At 37.4% G+C, this 22444-nt stretch overlaps 1 protein-coding gene across 1 annotated transcript in view; it reads right to left on the reverse strand.

The window, feature by feature from the left end:
- The window catches only part of LOC134673310 (uncharacterized), a 69130-nt gene that overhangs the window by 30802 nt on the left and 15884 nt on the right, over positions 1–22444 (reverse strand). Inside the window, exons 3-4 of the mRNA XM_063531278.1 lie at positions 8009–8133; positions 1312–1368 (exon numbers count right to left, since the gene is read on the reverse strand). Of these exons, the coding sequence (XP_063387348.1) occupies positions 1312–1368; positions 8009–8133 (182 nt within the window). The remainder of the gene's footprint in view (positions 1–1311; positions 1369–8008; positions 8134–22444) is intronic.

Here is a 22444-nt window from a genome sequence, read left to right on the forward strand (position 1 = left end):
GATATTTGAAAATGTGAAAATGTCAAATGTCTAGCATTTGACATTTTCACAGATGATGTGTTTCTGTTGTATTTACCTATAACAACAAATACTAAAAAGTACGGTACCCTCGGTGGGCGAGTCCAACTCGCACTTGTTTTTTATATAATTTTCTGCCACCAAGTTTACGTTCCTGTAGGCACTCCTAAAGTTATGCAAACTGTCCCTAATATTATCATTTATAAAGACTAAATTCTCCGATTGAACTTTCTCTCTTTCTATATATAAAATAATCTATTCATTACTAATATAAAGACAAACTGCTAAATGTCCGCAGAAGAGACAAGTTTTGTTTTAAAGTCTGTCTATGATATGACCTCAATATAGCACAACTTTTGAAAGTTCATAAACAATACTGTAGTCTAGCAAACCAATGTTGTAAAAAGTAGAATAAGAAAAAAAAACACTATGATTTTCTCTGCTTATGTTCCACTAACATGCGACTCTTGCCAAAACATACTCCCAAGCTATTTTACCTTTACGAAACCGCGTCTTCCATCAAATTCAAATTGCGAACGCTATATTTTTAAACCCCACTCGACGAAGGCCTACGCTAAACAGCCAGTGCATAAACACTTTTTTCACCGTTTATTTTTACCTCAATCGGGCACTATTAAGGTCTATTTGTCGACTTGGGTGGTCGAGGGCCCTTCACACTTCGGAACGTCACTTTCATGGTGAATATGGTTTTTGTGGCGCGAAACGCCTACGGCTGATAAACCTGAGGTTGGTATTTGTGTTTTACTTGTCACGCTATTTTTTACGCGCAGTTTGATTTGATGTTTCATATTAAGACTGCATGGGCACGTTTAGTTTTAGTCTGGATAAAAAGAAATGTTGCAACTCATCTTCCTAATAAGTACTATATGTTGTTTGTTTGTTACACTAAAGGTTCTATTAATTAAAATTGCCACTTAGACTTTTTGCCAATTAGAAAAATAATAATTAAATTATTCTTTTTTGGATTTTTGTGATACTAACAAATTGATTTCGCCCAAATCTTCGTAGTCAAATTTATGTCACCTAACATAACTAGCAAACAATATAATAATTTAAAAAAATAAACAGTATAAAATGTAGGTACATAAACGCCACCTATCGAATGATAGGTGAACTTGAACGACACTAGAGGTGACGACAAAATCTACAACGGGGACAACCGCAGGAGCGCCCCGTACTTTCGTAGCGCACAGCCGCACTTATTGTCTTGATCGTATGTGGGAATGCCAAGAGATGGCGCTGCAGACAATAAATAAAACGGGACACACTAACCTTGATTTCTTCAAGAGTTTTCTCACTGAACTTCGTTTCCGGTGATGCCAATCCGTTCTGAAACAAACGTGGATATAATGAGACTTCAATCTAATAACAATTCCGCTTATTTATAGGATTAACATAATACAAGCATTCCGTTTCAGCAGCTAAAATACCTGAAATGAGATTCAATACAGCACCAAAAAAAAACAATAGGCGACTGTTTATTAAAAGCAAAAAAATACAGGTGTGTAAGCATTATCAATTTCTTTCCCTTACAGGCGTACCACGCATACAGTCTCTCATACGCGTAGTCCCTATAACAATTTTCCGGTCCGGACCTTTGGGAGGCGTGCGCGGAGCCGAAACCAACTCGTAGATCCGCTTTTGACACTTTAATGAAATGTAAGGGGTACACCGAGCGGATGCTGCCCTTGCCCGTGTCATGGGACGCACGCAGAGGCAGCACCCGCCAGGGTGTAAGGACTATTGAGAGTTGATAGAATCTAAAATGAACCAGGCTATTGGAAGAAATCGATGGCAGTCGTGTAAAAAAACTGGACTTCACTCATTTTACTTATCGTTAGGTTTTTTGATGAGTTACTGTCATCATAGTAGCATCACACTGAGAGAAAAGTACAACAAAAATACACTTAGAATTACAAAAATAAACTTAATCCGGGGACAAGGAGAGTTAACTAATAGGAACAAATTGACTTTTGCAATTTCTATTAGTTCTTGCAATTTCTTTTATCTGTTTGTTGAAATTATATTTGGGATTACTGAGCTGTTTGTAGAAATAAATAAACTTTACAGAAATAGTGAAACGTCCATAATTATTACTGAAACTTAATTTTTCCCCCAGTACAGAACTGTTTTTTAATTCCTGGTGATGATTTTTCTCTCAGTGCAGCAATGTGTATCTTTATCCTCTGACTGTACTCAATAAACCAAACTAATTGATTATTACAGATCGCATGCCGGCCGTTCAGGCTCTGCTGCGCGTGCGATGCGATAAGTGCGTATTTACATACTCGGCCGTGCACTCTATCCACAGACTACCGCCAACGGACTCCCCCAATGCCCACCCGTCTTGTAAAATTGAATGAAGCTCAATCATCTTTGTTATACCGGCTGTGCACACTCGTCGAGACAGGCCGAGAACGTGTGTACATACTGTTCCCTCTTCGTCTCGCTCTTCCTTGTCTCGTTTCACCTTTCTCCGATTGGATCGGAGCGAGTCTCCTCGGAGCCGAAATTACATAGCGGGAGCTTGTCAATTGTCATTGGTCCAAAAGAAGTGTTGTTTACACGTTAACAGATCTGCTCCCTTTGGAGTGTTTAATACTATGGTTTTTATTTGGCCTTTTTTGCCACTATTATTTTCATCCTTACATGAGGAAAAAAGTGTTCAAAAATACAAAATTAATGAAAGAGGCTTTTAATAAACACTCTAATCAATTACTCATGAAAGTGAAACTAATAAACAAATTTAATAATGATTTGTTGAATATTTGTATTTTACAGATCGTAAGCGCGGACACGCCGTCATTCTATGAAAGTGCCATCGTGTGGTGAAAGCGAGTTGTCTAAATGATTAGTCTAGTCTAGTGGGTAAATGATCATTGGTTCTATCCCTTGCGAGGTATGTAATGAACTACTTAGTTAGTGGTTTTACCGTACTAGGAATCTTGTTACTGACAGATAGTTTATGTTCACTTGTTTTTATTCTATACATAATTAAGATTTCATTAGTTTTAGTTTTTTAGGTTTTAGTAGAATTGATAGGAGGTTATAATAGTCCGACATAATTTGAAGAAGGCCGCCTATATACTCTGAACACAAAATATGTAAAGGTAGTCCTAAGGTCTCCTACACAAGTACATGTACATATGAGTAGGTAGAACGCGACAGGGTAACTCTATTTTCACGAGTGTCTCATAATGACACTTTAAGGTTGCCATCAGACAGACTCAGGGTCAATAAAATATATTAAAACATATTATCACAAATTGATTTTGATACCCTTATGTTCGACGTTTTGACGCAGCTTTCACTGGTCGCGGATAACTGCTGATGTCCCAGCAAAATATCAAAACAGAGAAATCGTGTAACTATCCGACGAAAAGCGTATGAAAAATTTGGACAAAAGTAAACAAAATATCCCCTAATTTGCATAAGTCAATTGCCTATATCATAATATCATAAATCAGCTAATCTAGATTACGTTATCACGGTGTATTATGGAAGGCAAGGTCCGCTATCAGCCAAACATTATACTTATCAATATTAGGTACTGATAACCTTAAATATGACAAGATATAGAGCCTAAAATTCCCCAGGTGCAGCATTCAAAGACATTGGAATACTCTGTGAAAAAGCAATATTTGTGTGTCAGGATCTCAGGATAAGATTATTGTACGGTCAACAGCAGAAGAAAATCATCCATTATATAAGTGGCTCTCAGTGACGGATTTGCAGTGTTGGCTTAGGGCAGCCCCGGGCCCTGTAGTAACTACTAGCCACTCCTTTCTCAGCACCCATCATATATACTGCCAGCTACCGCCCCTATTGCCTTGCCGCCCTAGGCCCGGGCCTATTGAGCCTCAGGGCAAATCCGACTCTGGTTGGCTCTAGCTTCTGGTATTTTTAGAATACATAGTTGTAATTGCCCCGTAGTTGCAATTGTCTTGGGTGACCTTGGTTGCATCTAGGGCGAGAGATTTGTTTGTGTACATGCACACAAATGAATGCTTCCATGAGTGTCCGTGATACACTAGCAATTGTTTTTATATATGTATTAACTCACTATAGTTCGTTTTTTTTAGCATTAGAAAAAACTTCGCAGAAGTAAGCTTGTGGGTCCAAATCCGGCACTTTTAGCGGTAATAATTAGAAGTAAATTATATGTATTGACAATGCTACATTAGATAATTCAATAATTATTAACAATTAAAGAGCCTGATAAAAACTGCACGCTTGCTTCTGTAACTATAAGTAGACGGCGCTATTATAATATCGCTAGGATTTTTTTATTTTCTATCTCAAGCAACAGCAAAATCATTTCTGTTCCTCTCAATAGTCTTAGTAAAAACAAATCTATAAACTCTCTAAACAAAAAGTGACGATTAGTCTAGAAAATCTAGAAATACCACATAGCCCGCTTTCCCCATAGATACTGGCCAAGTGCTACCTGGTTTGCCGGTTTTCTCTGCGCAGAATTGTGAGAGCCTTACAATGGTCTTTATTTTTATTTTATAGCACTCAACTGGCTTTATTACAGTATTTTCTGATTAATCTTTTTATTCAGACTTTAACTGATCCTACTACTATTAAGTATAAGTTGGTATAGATAAAATTTTTTGAACTGAGCTTGTTCACTTACCTGTACTAACAATGGCATTGTTTTATTACAATCCTATTATCTGCTTTTGTTCTCGTAGGCGCCAACCAATTTACTTACAAAATAAGTTAGAAGTACATTGCTTGTACATTGAATTTTAAACCTTATTTCTTATTGAATGGGGTTAAAATGGTCTAAAAAAATAATATCATATTCAATCTTTTGGAAAACGTGCATTCTTCTTAAGGGTCGATGGTCGTTAAATGCAAAAAAAGTTAGGTTAGCCATTATTTAGTTAGTGTATTTTGTAGTCTATTGTTTAAAGAAATAGAGTCGTTAATCTATACTAACATTTCAAGTCGGTTATAATCTGCTTTTACTACGAGATGATTATCCTAATTTGTGGTTTACCACTCAATGGTATTGTAACTATTCTTGAGACTCTTTGAGTAAATTAGCTCATATCGTTTGATTCACACTATAATAAAAGTTAATTGTTTATACTACTTATTTTGTATAAGTACCTACTGGTTCCCAAACTTTTTTTGTAAGGGACCCTTTAATTTAGGCATTACATTTTTTACGAAACCCCTGAATTACTTATTGAGGTGCTTGTATTCTCGTATTTTTGATATAAAATTTACCTTGTTTGCCTTTGATATGAATTAGATGAGATGACGGACCTGCCATGATGACAAATACAAAACATAGGTACCTATCACACTGAGTGGAACTAATATTAATTTGCGTTGTTTACTTGACTACTTTAATTTCTGTGCATACATTTGTGGTTTAAAAATAACCCTAACATTTTTGTATATCTGTCTGTGTATTACCCAGACGTCACTTAAAGTCAAGAGCAGACGATTCAACGGAACCCCGTCGTCCTGTAGCTTAAATAATGTTTAGGTACTTTTATGTTTATGAAATGTATATACCTACATATTAGTCTATAAGGTATTTATTTGTCCTTGTTGCCTGTTTTTTTTTTTAATAGTTATAAATAAATCAACTTCTTGTGATATCTTTTCCTTAAACAAATTTGAAAGCCTGACCGCGACGGTAAACAAATCATATCTAAGTTATCTGACGCCAAGTCCCGTTTACAAATAATTCGATCGGTTCACCTTCACTGGACAGGTCAACGACCGTTACATGATACTGCAGTTTTGGACCGGCGCCAGAATTCGCCGGATTATCCAGACGGTCGACCACCGGACAATTCGGGAAGAGACGTGCTAATTAAAATGTAATGGACATTGCTGCGATGTAAAATGCAAAGCAAAACTAAGGGTTTTTAAGAATACAGTCGGTTGGGGGAGGAGAACTTCCAAAATAAACTCGCAAAATAATAACGAAATATCCTTAGCGTCGGCCAAATGATATTGTATGGAAACAGGTCTGAAAGCAAAAAGCTGGCGATCGAGCAGCGTAACACGGCATGGAATGAGTATATATCTTTAGAGTAGACTGTCATGAACTAATCATGATGTTATATGCGTGTTAATTCATACATATTTCTACTACGAGTATACGGCGCTCCCACGCGGGAGACTCCATGTGAATACATGGAGTCTTGGTTCAGTCAGTCAAGTGAACGTCTACTAAACAACTTTGCGTCCCTCTACAGAATCGTGGAACGCACACGGAGAAAAAAATATTTTACAATATTACCAGATTGTATAGTAGTTATGATTCTGGTGTAGGAAAACAGATTTCAGCCATGTTTAATAGACTCGTATTTTGGACAATATTAGAATATTCTAGTTAAAATATTCTAGTACACTAAAACTCTGATATCGTTTTGGTAACAAACTAATACTAACAGAGTAAAATATGCATTTAGCATACAACACTTTACAATAATTGCGATGTTTACAATATTTATTAATTCGGTACACTATCATCTAGTTTAACACACCAATAATAAAAGTGTGTATTACAAAATCTTTGTTTAAGGTCCACCTTATGTAATTCATTTATAGGTACTAGATTTTCTCGTACCTGTTAGCGGATTTTTAATACCCATTACTTACTCGAAATTTCTTGATTACTATGAATATTTTTACTCATAACTAGATACGTTCTCTGTTGTCTAACATACTCGTTTTAATGATAACAATAAAGAGTGGTTCCAGCAACAATAAAAATTGTTGGCATTACAATATTATTGCACACTAAACAAAATATTATTTGCATGTAACGAAAAACTGTTCGGTCCACGACATGAGCTAACTGCGGCCCCCCGCACCCCTGCGCCGCCGCCCACAGCGCCCAGAACATTCTGTCATTTTCACCGAAGTCCGGACAGAGTTCATTTCAAGTGTCGCCAATAATAAATGAATCAGGTTGCATTCCTGTTTAGATCACCGGTTTTAGCAAAAAAAGTGTATGTGTGTAGTGAACAAGTGCGGACGAAGCGAATTGCGGTTTAATTGAAAATTTATACATATGTTGCTAATAGTGATAAGGTTATATTGGAGTGTTCTGTTTGTGTGTTGTGTTTTCTACCAAAATGATCTCTGTGTTAAATTTATGTTATGTAGTACTAAAAATAAAACGAATTTAAAAAGAAAAGTTTGTTTTTACTTTACTCATAGTAATTATTAGGATTGAGATTTTTCTGTTTATGTTTCAGGCCATCACACCTATACCACAAACATCATTATTGCGGACTAAGCCAATGTAGGTACTTACTGCCGAGTTAAACAGAATAATGTTAAACACCTTAGGTAAGTCTTCGTCGCAACAAAAGCATGTTAAAGCGAAGACTCACCTAAGATATTTAACCTAACTCTGTTTCACTCGACAGTATATTACAATTTCAGTCCGCAATAATGATTTACTAAACACAAATATAAAACCCGTTAAACTCTACAATATATATAGTAAACAGAACATACTGTTTATTTCATGCCACAACAATTATATTTAACACAAACATAAATCTGGTATTCTCCAATACTGCATATAGTAAACAGAAATTGTTGATTATTTCAGTCCGCAGTAATGATATTGAACACTAATGAAATATCTGATAAACTCTACCCTGTCCTATAATGATGGCTACAGATAGGTTTTGTATACTACACAAAATTTATTTTCTACGATACTAGGTAAGTGGGTAATAGGAACTAGAAATGATGTTGTAAAGAACTAGAATTTTCTATTAATGTGTAAAAAAAGTCTAGTTGTCACATATAATACAATAAAATCAAGTTAAATTTACAATATTCTGGTAAAGAACACTAGATTTTTTTCTCCGTGCATGGTGTATAGCGTTTCCTTGTGTATCCAATGCCGAGTTTCAGATCAGCCGGTCATGTGACCGGAATGATCGCTTGATAGCTTTTACAGCATGTTCATACATACATCTCTCTCCAGCAGCATGGCACGGACTCGCGCGTACAGGGCCTCTTCCCGTATCCGCGCGGAGTCTCTGATCTCGCGGACTAGGTCGGTCACGTAGCCGGGTGAGTATTGACCGCCTACTAGACCTGGAAAATAGTGAACAAACATTATTACAAGTCTCATCAGTAGGTATGCTGTAACTCTTGTATGTACCTGTTTTCGAAAAGTGGTCATAAGTAGGCATATAACCTAGATGGTTTATTTTGTGAAAATGTTTGATCCGCATTGTTGCGTTAAAGGGATGTGCCAGCTACAATGATTAATTAAACAGTAATATGAACCTCAATGATCACCTCTCTAAGATGTGTTTTTATACTTATTTTATTATCAGTTCCTTTAATTCAACTACGTTCTACCCAAACTGTTCTAATATTTTCGACGTCTGTATATCTAGACGTTCTAGACTAACAAAATGATCATATTTTTTGCATTCACTCTTATAAATAGATTGATTGTTCTAGTCGAATCCCAGCCAAGTATCTGTACATTCTTACGCAACTGCAGTTTAAAACAGAAGCTATCAGCCTAGGTCACGAACGAAGCGCACGCGATACGAATATGATGGATACGTAATTCAGAACATAACCATATTTAATGTTCCTCTGCAACTTTATGGGTTACAACGTACAACGCATTTATGCGTTAGAGGGAGCAAGTGATATTGCTATCTCATTCTACCGCATGGCTGCGTCCCTTGGAGTGGCCGGCGTTGGCCCATCGTGTAGAGGAGCCATTAAGAAAAAGAAGGTATCAGCCTAGGTCGAGGAGGGCCAATATACTTATTGGTGCGCGTGAGATTCCTAATGATACGACTCAAGGTCGGATCAAAAAAGATCAAAACCTCAACAATTGTTGAAACAGGATTGACCGAACAGATTTAAATTCTGTCAAGCTTCGAAAACTATTTTGTTATAAAATAAGATTTTCATTTTGTACGAGTATTATAGATTATGGAGGTGTCATGGCAGGTACATTAAAAATATACTCAGTGATCTCCTTGGTTTGAAAGTCAAAAAAACTTATGCACGAGCCAATGCAAAATAAATCTTGACTTCCTAATTGGAAAAAAATGCGATAGAAACCGCATTTAAGACAGTAACTTTCTCACGGATGTATGATCAACAGGAGATATAATTTGCACATAATTGAGAAAGATAAAAGACCCCGCATTACCCCAGATAAAGAGAATTTAAGTTGCAAGAATGGAATAAATATAATTGAGTAGTAATTTTGAATGTGTGTCTTACTTTCATTACAGAAAAGTAAGAAACATTCATCAAATCTCAAATACCTACCTTCTTAAGTATTTGAATCGTTTTTCATGTGGCTAAGTAAGCAGAAGTCATAAGAATCTCCAGGGAAGTGATACATAAATGATAAAAAAATCAGCCTTTAGTCCGAAAAATCTACAGTTCTTATTCTTGAGGATTCCTTCGGATATTCCGTAAGATCTATAAACTTATAATTGTCAGTAACGCAGATCAAATAAAAAAAAAACAGTTGATATAAGACTCAGTAAGTAGGTGCGTAATCCTTTAACATTCTACGTTCATCAATGATTATATAAACACCAACACGCAAATATAGGCGTGACATACTCGTATATGCATTTTAAAATGTTTGTAAATACCAGTTTCTTTAAATACTCTTCAGTATAAATTGTTAATTTATTACCTACATTTTATTCATACTAGCATATAAATTATTGCAAATGGCGCCAAATGTCTACAAAAATATTGACAAATAGAGATAGATTGTTTGTCGTTCAATCTTACTAGTAGAAAAACTCATCCAATTATCCCCAGTTACTGTAATAAAATCTACGAGAGTGCTCACCGAGAAATAAAAAGAAATTGTCTGCCAGTGAAACGAAAACCCATAAAATATATTCCGGAGTCTAGGAAAAGCAATGCGTAGAATTTTTTTTTGGTTTTTATGACGTCTATAAAGTTGCTTGTTAAAATAGAGGACAATTTTTAGATTAAATAATCTAGATTGCCAAAATTGTTCTATAGAGATAAGGCCGCCTTTTGTTTACCTCTGTCTTTATACACCACATACATTGTCCCATCCAATTGTCAGCCCATAATTTTTATTACAACCGAGTTTTCGTAAGTACCTACATTAAGCCATTTATCACAATGAAAATATCCACATGTCTGTAGCCACGCAACTAAGCAAAATTCATTGAGCATGAACAAACATACAAATACAAACATATATATATTTATGTTAAACACGCATACGGACCATATCGCGTGCCATCGCTCATGCTCTGCAAAATACATCCGATTTGTGGTAGTCTAATTTTATTTTTTCGACATGCGACGTATAATATATGTTGAAGACCCGTTATTCACGAAGCCTAACGAACCTTTTAAGGACCAAGCACGACAATGTTATCGGATAGACAAAAAAGGGGTTACAAATATGAAAGCATTTTTTTTTTTATTTAGTCCGTCGATAAAAAAGTTTGAGAACCACTGGTGCTGGTCCAATTATGGAGGCGATGGTCGGGCTCAGGCTCAATATGGCAAAAACCGTTGGAGTGTGAAATTTTCACAGTATTTAACAACTTTTAACTGTCAAATGTCATTATCGTGAACTCGCCTGATAATGGAATATTAAAGGTGATGTTAATGATACATAATGTGCTATTATTAGGTAACTAACCATCTGATATTATTATTCTTAGCGCCACGTGCACCATCGCACTAACCCGGGGTTAAGCGGTTAAACCGTTAAGAGTGTCAAATTGTACTGGTAACCATGGTAACTCCAGGTTTAAACGGTTAGCCCCGGGTTGTCGGGATGGTGCAAGTGGCCCTTAAGGCCTGTGCACACCGGCTGCGTGTGCGTGACGTGCACGTGCGCGTGCGGCGTTGTAGTATACAGATCCTTATGAGAGATGGCACACCGCTTGCGTGACATTTTAGCGCAAGCACACGCGCACGTCACGCACACGCAAGCCGGTGTGGCTTTTTTTGATGTGCAATAAAGTTTAAAATAATAAATAATTACTGAATTGAATACCTAATGCTAGTTGAATAAAGCTCTGCGTATATACAAGGTGTTACTTACCCTGGAGCTTTAATTCCAGGCCTCGATTCTACTCGCTAAACTGAGCTACTTTTATTATGGCACCAATCCCGAAATCCCGATTTTTTTTTTTACTTTTTATATATATTGGCTGATCAGATGTAGACGTTTTCTATGGAAAAGCCAAAAAAATTTTCCCCGATTTTAGGGTTCGTCCCTAAGTAAAACTAGCTCAGTTTAGCGAGTAAAATCAAGCCCTGGTTTTAAAGCCCCATAGTCAGACACATACTGTAGACGAAAGGACGTAAAATTAGATTAAATACCTAATCCAAGTGCTGGATAATGGCTATGATTTATGAGCCCAGAGGGAAATTCAGTCCTACAAGGGAAATTAATGGCCAACGAAGTACCTAATAAAAGCTCTATAATTTGTACTTCGCACCCACGGAACTTTTATTAATTTTATTAGAATACTTTCATCAACATTAGAGGTATATGGTATATTCTAAAGCAGGCCACTGACGAGCCTTCCAAATGGATGCTGTTACAATGGATTCATCCAAATGGACTGCATCCTAATAATAAACATTGTACGTTTTCGACATTCACGGACCTATTTTGGATTGCAGCCACGATATTTGGACTGTTGGAAGGCTCGTCAGTGGCCACCTTAAAAGGAACTGAACTGCGAAAATAGAGAAGCAAAGTGTTAAATTAACGTTGTTTATTTGAGACCGTGACAGGCCGAGCAATTAACTGATTAAATGTGACGTTTTCAATTAAAAGATACCCCATTGTCGGTCGTCGACAAGGTTGATTTCAAATTGAAGCTGTATCCTTTAGCCGCCCAGAGACATAAAAAGGTTTCCTGTTCCATTCTAAATTGAATCTTTGTTTTGACAAATCAAAATTGCGTTTTTCTTGGCAAGCTTTGTCGTCTAAAGGATATGGAAATAGCGCCTTATTGACAACCGGCAATAAGCAGGTTCTTTTTTGGTTGAGAATGGCGCATTTAAAGTTTACCTCGCTAGGCAACTGGTCTAGTCTAGAATTCAGCTCGTTATCTAACCTGAGATGTTTACGTACCGCCCACATGCAAACTAGCTATTAAATTAATAATTAATTTAGCATCAGCTTTCTACTTGATAATTCGAAGAATTAATTCATGTGTAGTTGAAATTAATTTAGGTTGTCTGTCAACTTATGATGATTATTACAGTGTAAAAAATTATTACGATATGAATATTTTAAATGAGGATTAATTTCAAATCTCTTTTTAATGGATTTTATTCACCATTTTATTTAAAAAAATGTACATTATATAACCAGAGCCTTAAACCATAGGTACAGTTGCGATTACATACATATAGCGGCCAGAGTTCACTAATAGTTGAACAAAGTTTATTTAGATACTAGCTGTGCCCGCGGCTCCGCCCGCGTGGAATTCGATCTGTGTCAGTAAGCGGCTAATTTCTAATCCTAATTTCTCTCCCTCTCCCCTGGAGGCGGAACTTGAAGTATAGTTGACAGATGGATATGCTAGAGGACTGCAGTCCAGATACAATATTTTACAATTAGGTACCACAAAATAAAACTACAATCCAAAATCAATAGGTTTGCGATATAAAAAAAAAAACGATAAAAAACGCAATTTGATAGACATATGTACATTTTTACTTTTAGTATGGAAATCAGTCACATCATTTTATCACTAAAATCAACAGTACTACAGCAGTAACGTTGCAACAGAGTAATGCTGCCGCAGTCGCCATAATTATAAAGTCATTTGAAAACGCGAGCGAAGCGAACGCGAAAATTTTTCGATATAAAAACGCAATTTGATAGATAGTTGTAAATTTTTACTTTTAGTATGGAAATCGGTCACATCATTTTATCTCGAAAATTGACAGTGCTGCAGCAGTAACGTTGCAATAGAGTAATGCTGCTGCAGTCGCCACACATCAGAAAGTTGTTGAAAACGCGAGCAGGCGTGTCTCACTCCGCGATTTCGTCGCTTTGCTACAGGTAGCTAAAAGTACATCCGTTCGGCCCCAATTTTGGGGTTTGCCATAAGCCGCGCGTGGTGCTGTCGCCACCTAGCGGCCATATCTGTGCTGATCGTAACAGACGCGTTTTGTTAGAGAGTGAGTCTTGAAGTACTTAGTACAATTATTTATTCTGTGACGCGAGCGAAGCGAGCGCGAAAATTTTTCGATATAAAAACGCAATTTGATAGACAGTTGTATATTTTTACGTGTAGTATGGAAATCGGTCACATCATTTTATCACGAAAATCGACAGTGCTACAGTAGTAACGTTGCAACAGAGTAATGCTGTTGTAGTCGCCATACATTAGAAAGTTATTGAAAACGCGAGCGAAGCGTGCGCGAAAATTTTTCGATATAAAAACGCAATTTGATAGATAGTTGTACATTTTTACTTTTAGTATGGGAATCAGTCACATTATTTTATCACAAAAATTGACAGTGCTGCAGTAGTAACGTTGCAACAGAGTAGTGCTGCTGCAGTCGCCATATCTTAGAAAGTTATTGGTAACGCGAGCGAAGCGAGCGCGAAAATGTTTCGATATAAAAACGCAATTTGATAGACAGTTGTACGTTTTTACTTTTAGTATGAAAATCGGTCACATCATTTTATCACGAAAATTGACAGTGCTGCAGCAGTAACGTTGCAACAGAGTAATGCTGTTGTAGTCGCCATACATTAGAAAGTGATTGAAACCGCGAGCGAAGCGAGCGCGAAAATTTTTCGATATAAAAACGCAATTTGATAGATAGTTGTGCATTTTTACTTTTAGTATGGAAATCAGTCACATCATTTTATCACGAAAATCGACAGTGCTACAGCAGTAACGTTTAACAGAGTAATGCTGCTGCAGTCGCCACCCGAATGTCACTTTTATCGTAACTTATAATGTAATTGTAAACGCGAGCGAAGCGAGCGCGAAAATTTATCGATATAAAAAACGCAATTTGATAGACAGTTATACATTATTTTTTACTTTTAGTCCGAACCAGGCGCGAATCCAGGATTTCATACAGAGAAGGGACGGGACAGTTTTCTATCAGCCTAGCTTCGCATAGGTCTCGACATTTAAGGGTCTCAGCGAGGTTGTTTTCATACAGAAAAGATGCAAGAAAGCAGAGCTTTGAATTGACCAAGTGAACTGAATTGGCGAAGTGTGAGCAAGGCAGAAGGCCCAGCTGCGAAAGAGGAAAGCTTGGATTTGGATCCACGCCCAAGTGTAATTAAGGGAGAAGATCAACTTTACCATAAGGCAGAAGACCTCGCGTAAGACCTTACGCCGAACTGCAAAGGAGTGGCTTGAAATCGAATCTATGCATGTAATCACGACTCTTCTACTGCTCGCTCTTTGGCTTCACTCGAAAGCGCTACTTCATAGGATGCTTTTAGTTTTCGGCTTTCACGGGGCCCCTTATAACACTTTGACAGTTAGGTCTCAGGATCGCGGCTAAGGAGCAACTCGGCTTGGCCGACAAATCTGGCGTGCAAGAGAGCAAAATTCGCTATAAAATCGGTAACCTATGTCGAAAAAATCGGCTGGCCGCAAGCCCGAAAGCAAGATTTTTTTCCATGACTTTAAGGGCCTCCGCGTAAGGTCAAATCGAAAGCCTACGTTGGAGATGTTCTTACGTACCCTCACTCTCTTACTTGATCCCTATATACGGCCCTTCGTTATTACACTGAGAGAAAAATCGGCTGACAAAGCACAATAAATGCTTTGTCATTTTTTTTGTTGTTGTAAGAGCAAAAAGCTTTGTGGCGAAAACAAAACGAGCTTATTGCCACCGACAACTTTTTTATTGCTAACCGTAAATCAACAGTTTATTGTATCGGTAACAATATTTACATTGCTACCGGAACAACCTATGTTTCCTTTGTCATGGCCTTCATATAATATTGCTAATTTATCAAGGTTAGACTTAGCTTCTACAACAAAGCATCTATATTTTGTCGTAGCGACCAAACTACTTTGCTGTTTTATCAAATCACGTGGCTTGTTACTGCAACAAAGCGTTTCTGTTTGTTCCAGTGACAATGTCACTTTGCAATGTTATCAAAGTTTTACCTTGTTGCTGGAGCAAAGATTTTATCCTTTGTTGCAGGTACAAACGTACCTTGCTAATTTATTCAAGTTAGATTTTGCTTATAAAACAAAGCAGTTATATTTTGTTGTTCTAACTACTTCACTTTGCTCATTTTAAAACTAAAACGATTTGTTACTGCAACAAAACGTTTCTGTTTGTTCCAGTGACAATGTCACTTTGCAATGTTATCAAAGTTTTACCTTGTTGCTGGAGCAAAGATTTTATCCTTTGTTGCAGGTACAAACGTACCTTGCTAATTCATTAAAGTTAGATTTTGCTTATATAACAAAGCAGTTATATTTTGTTGTTCTAACTACTTCACTTTGCTCATTTTAAAACTAAAACGATTTGTTGCTGCCACAAAATGTTTTTTTTTGTTCCAGTTACAATATCACTTTGCAATGTTAACAAAGTTTTACCTTGTTGCTGGAGCAAAGATTTTATCCTTTGTTGCAGGTACAACGTGCCTTGCTAACTTATCAAAGTTAGATTTAGCTTATATAACAAAGCAGTTATTTTTTGTTGTTCTTACAACATCACTTTGCTCATTTTTTAAATAAAACGATGTTTTTGTTTGTTCCAGTTACAATATCACTCTGTAATTTAATCATAGCAAGTTAGACTTGGTTGCTGCGAACATTACTAAGGTAGGTACACTCGACGTCAAATCAAGACTTTAACAAGATTTTAACAAGATATAAGTTTACGACCAATTTAAGCACTAATACATCATTTCCCGCCCCGATTTCTATTCATTTCATAACCGAATATTGGAAACTCGAATAACCGGTTGTTACGGTTATTTTCGGTTATAAATTCTATGAATTTATCTTCTTTTTTGGCTGTGACACCTGTGACTATAATTTTTGTCATTCGTGTACTTAACGAAAATGTACCAAATTTACTTCCCTATTTATGAAATACATATTTTGATTGAATATTGTATCACGTCCAAGGTCATATTTTAACTTTTACTGTATTTTGTGTGCGTTATTAAATAATTACAACCGGCCAAGTGCGAGTCAGACTCGCGCACGAAGGGTTCCGTACCATTACGCAGAAAACGGCAAATAAATCAAGTTTGTTGTATACCCTACTTCAACTGTCTAGCTATCACGGTTTATGAGTTACAGCCTGGGGACAGACAGACCGACGGACAAACAGACGGACTGCGGAGTCTTAGTAATAGGGTCCCGTTTTTACCCTTTGGGTACAGAACCCTAAAAACGAAGAATTACACTCACATTCCTTAATACTGTACATTTATTGTCGTAATTTTGTAATTATATTATTGTAATAAAGTTTATCATTTTTTGTCGAGATTCGAGAATAACCGTAACCGATTATAAACGATTATTTTTCGGGCATAACCGTAACCGAAACCGGTTATGAAGAGCCCATCAACGTGCACACTAGCGCCACTGCTAAATAATGGTGATTATTTAAATTTAACGAAAGATATTTAAAAAAAGGGGGCCGCTACGTACTGTATTTTGTATTTAAATACCTTTTGAATACATCAGACTAGGTTTTATGTTGATGGATTCGTCGATCTAGGAACTCAAAACAAAAACGGCCGTTTTAACTTTGGACGCATAGATTGACGAATCCAGCAACAGATCTTTCGTTAAATTTAAATAATCACGATTATTTAGCAGTGGCGCTAGTGTGCACGTTGATGGGCTCTGAAGTTTGGCCGGTTATTGCATTTCCTAATCATGAGTGAAGTGAGTAATCGAGCATCACTCAAATCGAACCTTTACATCAAAAATGTCAAAAACAATTTCCCTCTTTAATTATTTTCTAAAAGTTAAAGGCATAAACTTATTCTGCCATTCAATTCAGTACCATTCAATATATAATATACTTGGTCAAGCAGATCTTGTCAGTAGAAAAATTTGAAAAATGTAGGCGCGAAGCGATATCGTCCCATAGAAACTTTGAATTTCGCGCCTTTTTTTACTGACAAGATTTGCTTGACCAGCTTTAGTTTGTCAAAGGACTGCCGCATTTCAAAGATAGACAGAGAGAATCATACTACCTTTGTCTTGTATTAGCACCCAAATGAAAAGGATGAGTATAGTTTTTTTTTGTTCTTATTTACTGACAATTTGGTTTGACCAACTATACTTAATTATGCAATAAAAAATAATAATTGTGCAATATAAGCTGTATGAACACGGATGAGATAAGTTGTTATTAAGTTAATATTACTGTATTGTTTTTTATTTCCCGTCCGCTAAAACAGGAAAGTAATAGTTCGTTTTTTTTTTATTTGAGTTTTACAGTAAAGAAGAATTTGCCGTACTATTTTTGCTACAATACGGAGAACATTTCCGAGCACATTGGAAAAATTGATTTTTTTAATGCATTTGCGATAATTTTACGCGAGTGTACAAGATTTAATTCGTCACAAATTTAATTTGTCAATTCGACAACCTACCGAAACTAACTTTGTAAAAATGGCAACTCGCGGGCACGGGCGGGGTACGGGGTAAGGGGTATGTATGTTGTCGTTTCGTTTAGTTTTTTTGTCTTCAAATACGAATGTCAGCGGTAGAGAATGGACGCGCGCCTATATTACTTAGTGCTACGATTCGATCACCAAGTAAAGTGCTTTTATTATGAAAAGTGCAAAATGGACATAACTAGTTTTCTTGACAGTGCCGGGCTGGACACATTTGTCGCAGCGTATGGTGGGTAAGTGTTTATTTATTCTTATGAATGTTATAAATATGAAAGTGAGTAGTTATGTTTATTTGATACTCTTTTATTCACGCATTAACTTTTCAACGGATCATCAAGACCATTTTCGTTTTTCTGCTAAAACATACTGCGTTCGATCGGGTCGGATCGGGTCTTTGGGGTGATGGAGTGTTATTTTGTGTACTCATGTCTGTATACATGGCCACACATCAAAATATAACCAGCAGAGGTGCGACACAAAGTGTGAAAACACGAGGCGTGTTAAAATAAGACTTGATGTGTAGCCGTGTGTAGATATGACGGCCGTCAGTCCAGAGCACATTATTTTGGCTACCTCTATGAGCAGGACCAACGTGCTATTGTTTTGTACAAAGATGTGGATCTGAACTTGGAGTATAATATACCAAGACTCCAAGGTGATGGGTTCCAAAGTTTTCAAACACATTGCGTCGCACTTTTGACCATAATTTGTCGATCCAACAAAACTATTGTCATATCGACAAAGGTACATATTTACTAACTAAACCTTGTTTCTGTAGCAATGTATAACATATTGTATTGTCGTTTCGGTGACGACCGGTCTGGACTAATGGGTAGTGACACTGCCTGTGAAGCCTAGGGTCCTGGGTTCGAATCCCGGTAAGGGCATTTATTTGTGTGATGAACACAGATATTTGTTCCCGAGTCATGGGTGTTTTCTATGTATATAAGTATGTATTTATCTATATAAGTATGTACATAATTATATCGTCACCTAGCACCTATAATAGTACAAGCTTTGCTTTGGGGCTAGGTTGATCTGTGTAAAATGTCCCCTAATATTTATTTATTTATATCGACAAAGGTAACTCTTAACTAGTTACAGAATGTTGTTTCTGTAGCGATTTAACTGAACTTTATCTTGCTTTCAGAGGAGGGAGTGACACTTGATTTTTTGCTGCAAGCAAATGATGAGGAGTTGTCTGAACTGACAACAAAAGTTGCAGACAAAATAAGACTGAGATCTTCATTAGAGAAAATTAGACAAAAAGTTGGTAATTTTTTTTAGTAGTTAAATAGTAGTATTATTATTGAAGCTTTTCCGTAGCAGCTATAGTTTTGTAGTTCAGTTGTTAGTCTGGTTGAGTAGTAGCAAAGAGAATAGAGTGTATAGAGATTCCGTCGTGGTAAATTATGTAGTCACAGTATATTTAGTGCCATCTTTCAACAGAAGATTAAAACTGTTAGATCGCCATCTACTCGAGAGTAGGCTGAGGGTTATGGCGCTATCGATTGAATAGATAGGAGGCTGCCGCCATGCGCCTATGGAAGGCGCCGAGGCATCTTCGAGCTCCCCGTAGGGTTAGGGTTCCCAGGCGTGTGGCTCTGATGCGCCCGAGGCTGGGGTGCTGCCGCGGTGGCGCTAAGCCAAGCGGTGGGCCCTGAGCTCCCGCGTAGGCCGCCCCACGTGCCGTGCTCCATCGCCGCGGACCTCGCCTCGCCGCGATCCCAAGGTGACACTTCGACAGGCGCCTCTTCATAGCAGAGGAGGAAATTTTAAGTAAGTATCTTTATAATATTTAAAACTTTCGCGATAGACGCGAGATATATGTATCTTTAGTTAAGCGGCCCATATTAGGATATCAGCATAAGACCATATCATATTTGACATATCACGATTACACGCCTATTATCACACGTTTCACGACAACAGCTACCTTGGTTGGCAGGTAGGTACATAAATAATCCTGACACCTTGACGTATTTATGTAACTATGTAATGTGGTGACTGCGTTCAGTCTCGCTACCTTAACGACAGCTCCGTAGACACGGTCGCCACTCACCATCGGTTCTACGAGTTATGTAAAAAATATAAAAGATTTAAAATTTGAAATAACATGTTTTGTATTAATGGATTTTCTTTAAAATGAGCTTGAAAACTGCATTTTACGTGTAAGTTTCTGGACTTTTATAATGCCACCTGCTAGGGTCTGTGCGGAAGGAGAAGAGTCGTCGTCTTTCCGCACAGACTCTATTTACTTGTTATTGTGACAAAAGTCTTAATTTAATTTAATTTGTTATTGTTTTTGGTTTTGGGTTTGTTTGTTTTGTATAACTTGCGATGCTCACTGATTTACTTGTATTTTAGTAAGTATATATTCTCATGAAGTGAAATGTACAATTTCTTTTGAGAAAATAAAGTTCTTTAAGCATAATACAGAATTCTTCAAATTATTTCTTTTTTTCAGAACGCCCCTTTTATGAATGACCCCGGACTGTTCTCTCCAAGGTCCAGCGCATGCAGCAGCTCAGTGCCAGTAGCTTTGCCTGAAAGGCAAAGTATATTAATTCTAGGACCAAATGGAACTCTTGAGGTATGTATTTTGAATCTTAATCCTTAAAAAAAGAATTCTGGGTGGGTAACGGAAATTTGGTGGGTAAAGATTTTAAATCATTTGAACAGCTTGGCAGATATTTCTGCCGGTGACTGTACCTACCTAACAATTTTTTTTTTCAGGGTACTCCATTAGAGATCAGGCCAAGTGTACAGCCCACTATACAACAGATCACACCTGTGCAACCACCTACGATACCGGCCACACCTGTGCAGCCTCCACAGGTGTTGCAAGATTATAATAGGGAAGGATACTTCGAACCAAAGGTAAAAACTGTTTTCATTAGTCTTAAGAGGATATTCCGCGTTAAAATGGAAAATCTGCCTTTTATTTTTATTAACACACTTTTCAGTCTTGAAATCACCAAACGCAACGTTGCCAGCTAAGTCCGAGTCCAAGTGTCCCCTAATATTTTGGTAATTTTTGTGATTATGGAATTTTTAATTTTCACAATAGGATTGTGAACTATAAATATAAACTAAATTTTCCATATTGAATGCTCATACACACACACACACACACATAATCACGCCTATATTCCCGGATGGGGTAGAGTGGTAGACAGAGCGTTAGAGGTCACATCATGCCACTTTTGACTAAGTTTTGAGGCTTATGATATCATCAAAATCGGCACGCGGTGACAGGTTATCAGTCAATCGCCCACGGTCCAATCCATGTCCCTTTACTGATTTTTACAGTAGGTATGCCCGGGAAAAAAAGCAGCTGGAACATTCTATGTTTATCTTTGTCTCCCAGCCCAGCATGAAAGTTAAGCTATTGGTCATAATATATGTATAGGTAATGTATTTTAAATGGTTGCATTTGATTGTTTTGCAGTTGGTGAGGAACAAGCAAATTCAACCGCGTTGCTGGGAATTGTTGTTTTGCTCCGGCAAATGCACACTATCGCAGTATCGAAAAAAAAAGTGTGGAGGCTGTCAAGGCACGAGGCAAGCACTGGTTTCCTGGCGCGCGTTGCAGCAGCGTCAGAGATTGCCACATATTGCCCTCAACAAGAGGCATTCAACCTCTCAAAAGGCATAGAATCAACCATACATACTTGCGGTCGGACCTTCATGGGCTAATATACACACGTATGAAATTGTTACCACTGCTGGAGGGCTAAGATATCAAGTATCCACCATTTGTGAGACTATAAAGGTGACGTATAATTTATACTGGGCATTGGACTTAGCGTACCCTAAGGTAGCTGCACCTTGTTGGATGTTTATCCAACGGGCCATATTTAGGATGAAATCTAAGTTTGACTCTGAAGGAGTTCCATTAAGAGAACTACTTTCGCTATTGAATTCGCTTGATTAAACTTTTGAACGCCTTTTGATAAGTGTCTCGCGCCATTAAACTAATTTACTAATAAACCTTATTTGATAATACCTAGCTTGATACAGTTGCGTTGACATTAACACGGCGTTCTTGACGTCCAAGGGGATAAAGCAGCTACACTTTCTTTGCACGAATATTGTAGAAAAAAGGAAAATGACTACTTGTGCGGTATGCAACACTTCCTTTGGCAGTTTTATTCGGTTGAGGAATTACATGGCTTTTTATCATAAATAAGTTACAACTTTGATGATCATTACTTTGCATACCGTGATCAAGATGCTCCTTCCGAAGATGAGCCCGTATATCTTGATTATGACACTATGCAGTATCATTTTCCTTGCAATCTCATCAATATGAGTCATGGCGGGCTGACTATGAAATATGTTTTTTGCGTAAGCCATTGTAATGTAATTAAGTGTACTCATTACTACTGTTACTGTTCCGATTAAAGGTTCCGGCATATTGAAAGCAGTTTCGCCGCTGTACTAATAAACCATTCCTCCTATACACGCTGATGTTGGTCTCTGTCGCGTCGGTCACATGCAGGAATAAACACAATGCTCTATGAGACGCCGCAAAGCGACGCTGATAGATCTGCCGCGCAGACATGAGTATCGCTGTGCGGTGTCCCATACCTACAACATTGTTTATTGGTACGCAGGAAATCAACCCTTAAAAACGCAACTGTCCGCAACCGCGTTTGACCCGCTTTACTACAGCTATTATGACAGTTTGCGCGGCCCCACAGGGTCATTGGCGTCATTGTATAACTTCAACCCAATCCGGAAAACAACGCAAATGTA

Source organism: Cydia fagiglandana, chromosome 18 (assembly GCF_963556715.1).
Source record: "Cydia fagiglandana chromosome 18, ilCydFagi1.1, whole genome shotgun sequence".
NCBI classification, from domain to species: domain Eukaryota; kingdom Metazoa; phylum Arthropoda; class Insecta; order Lepidoptera; family Tortricidae; genus Cydia; species Cydia fagiglandana.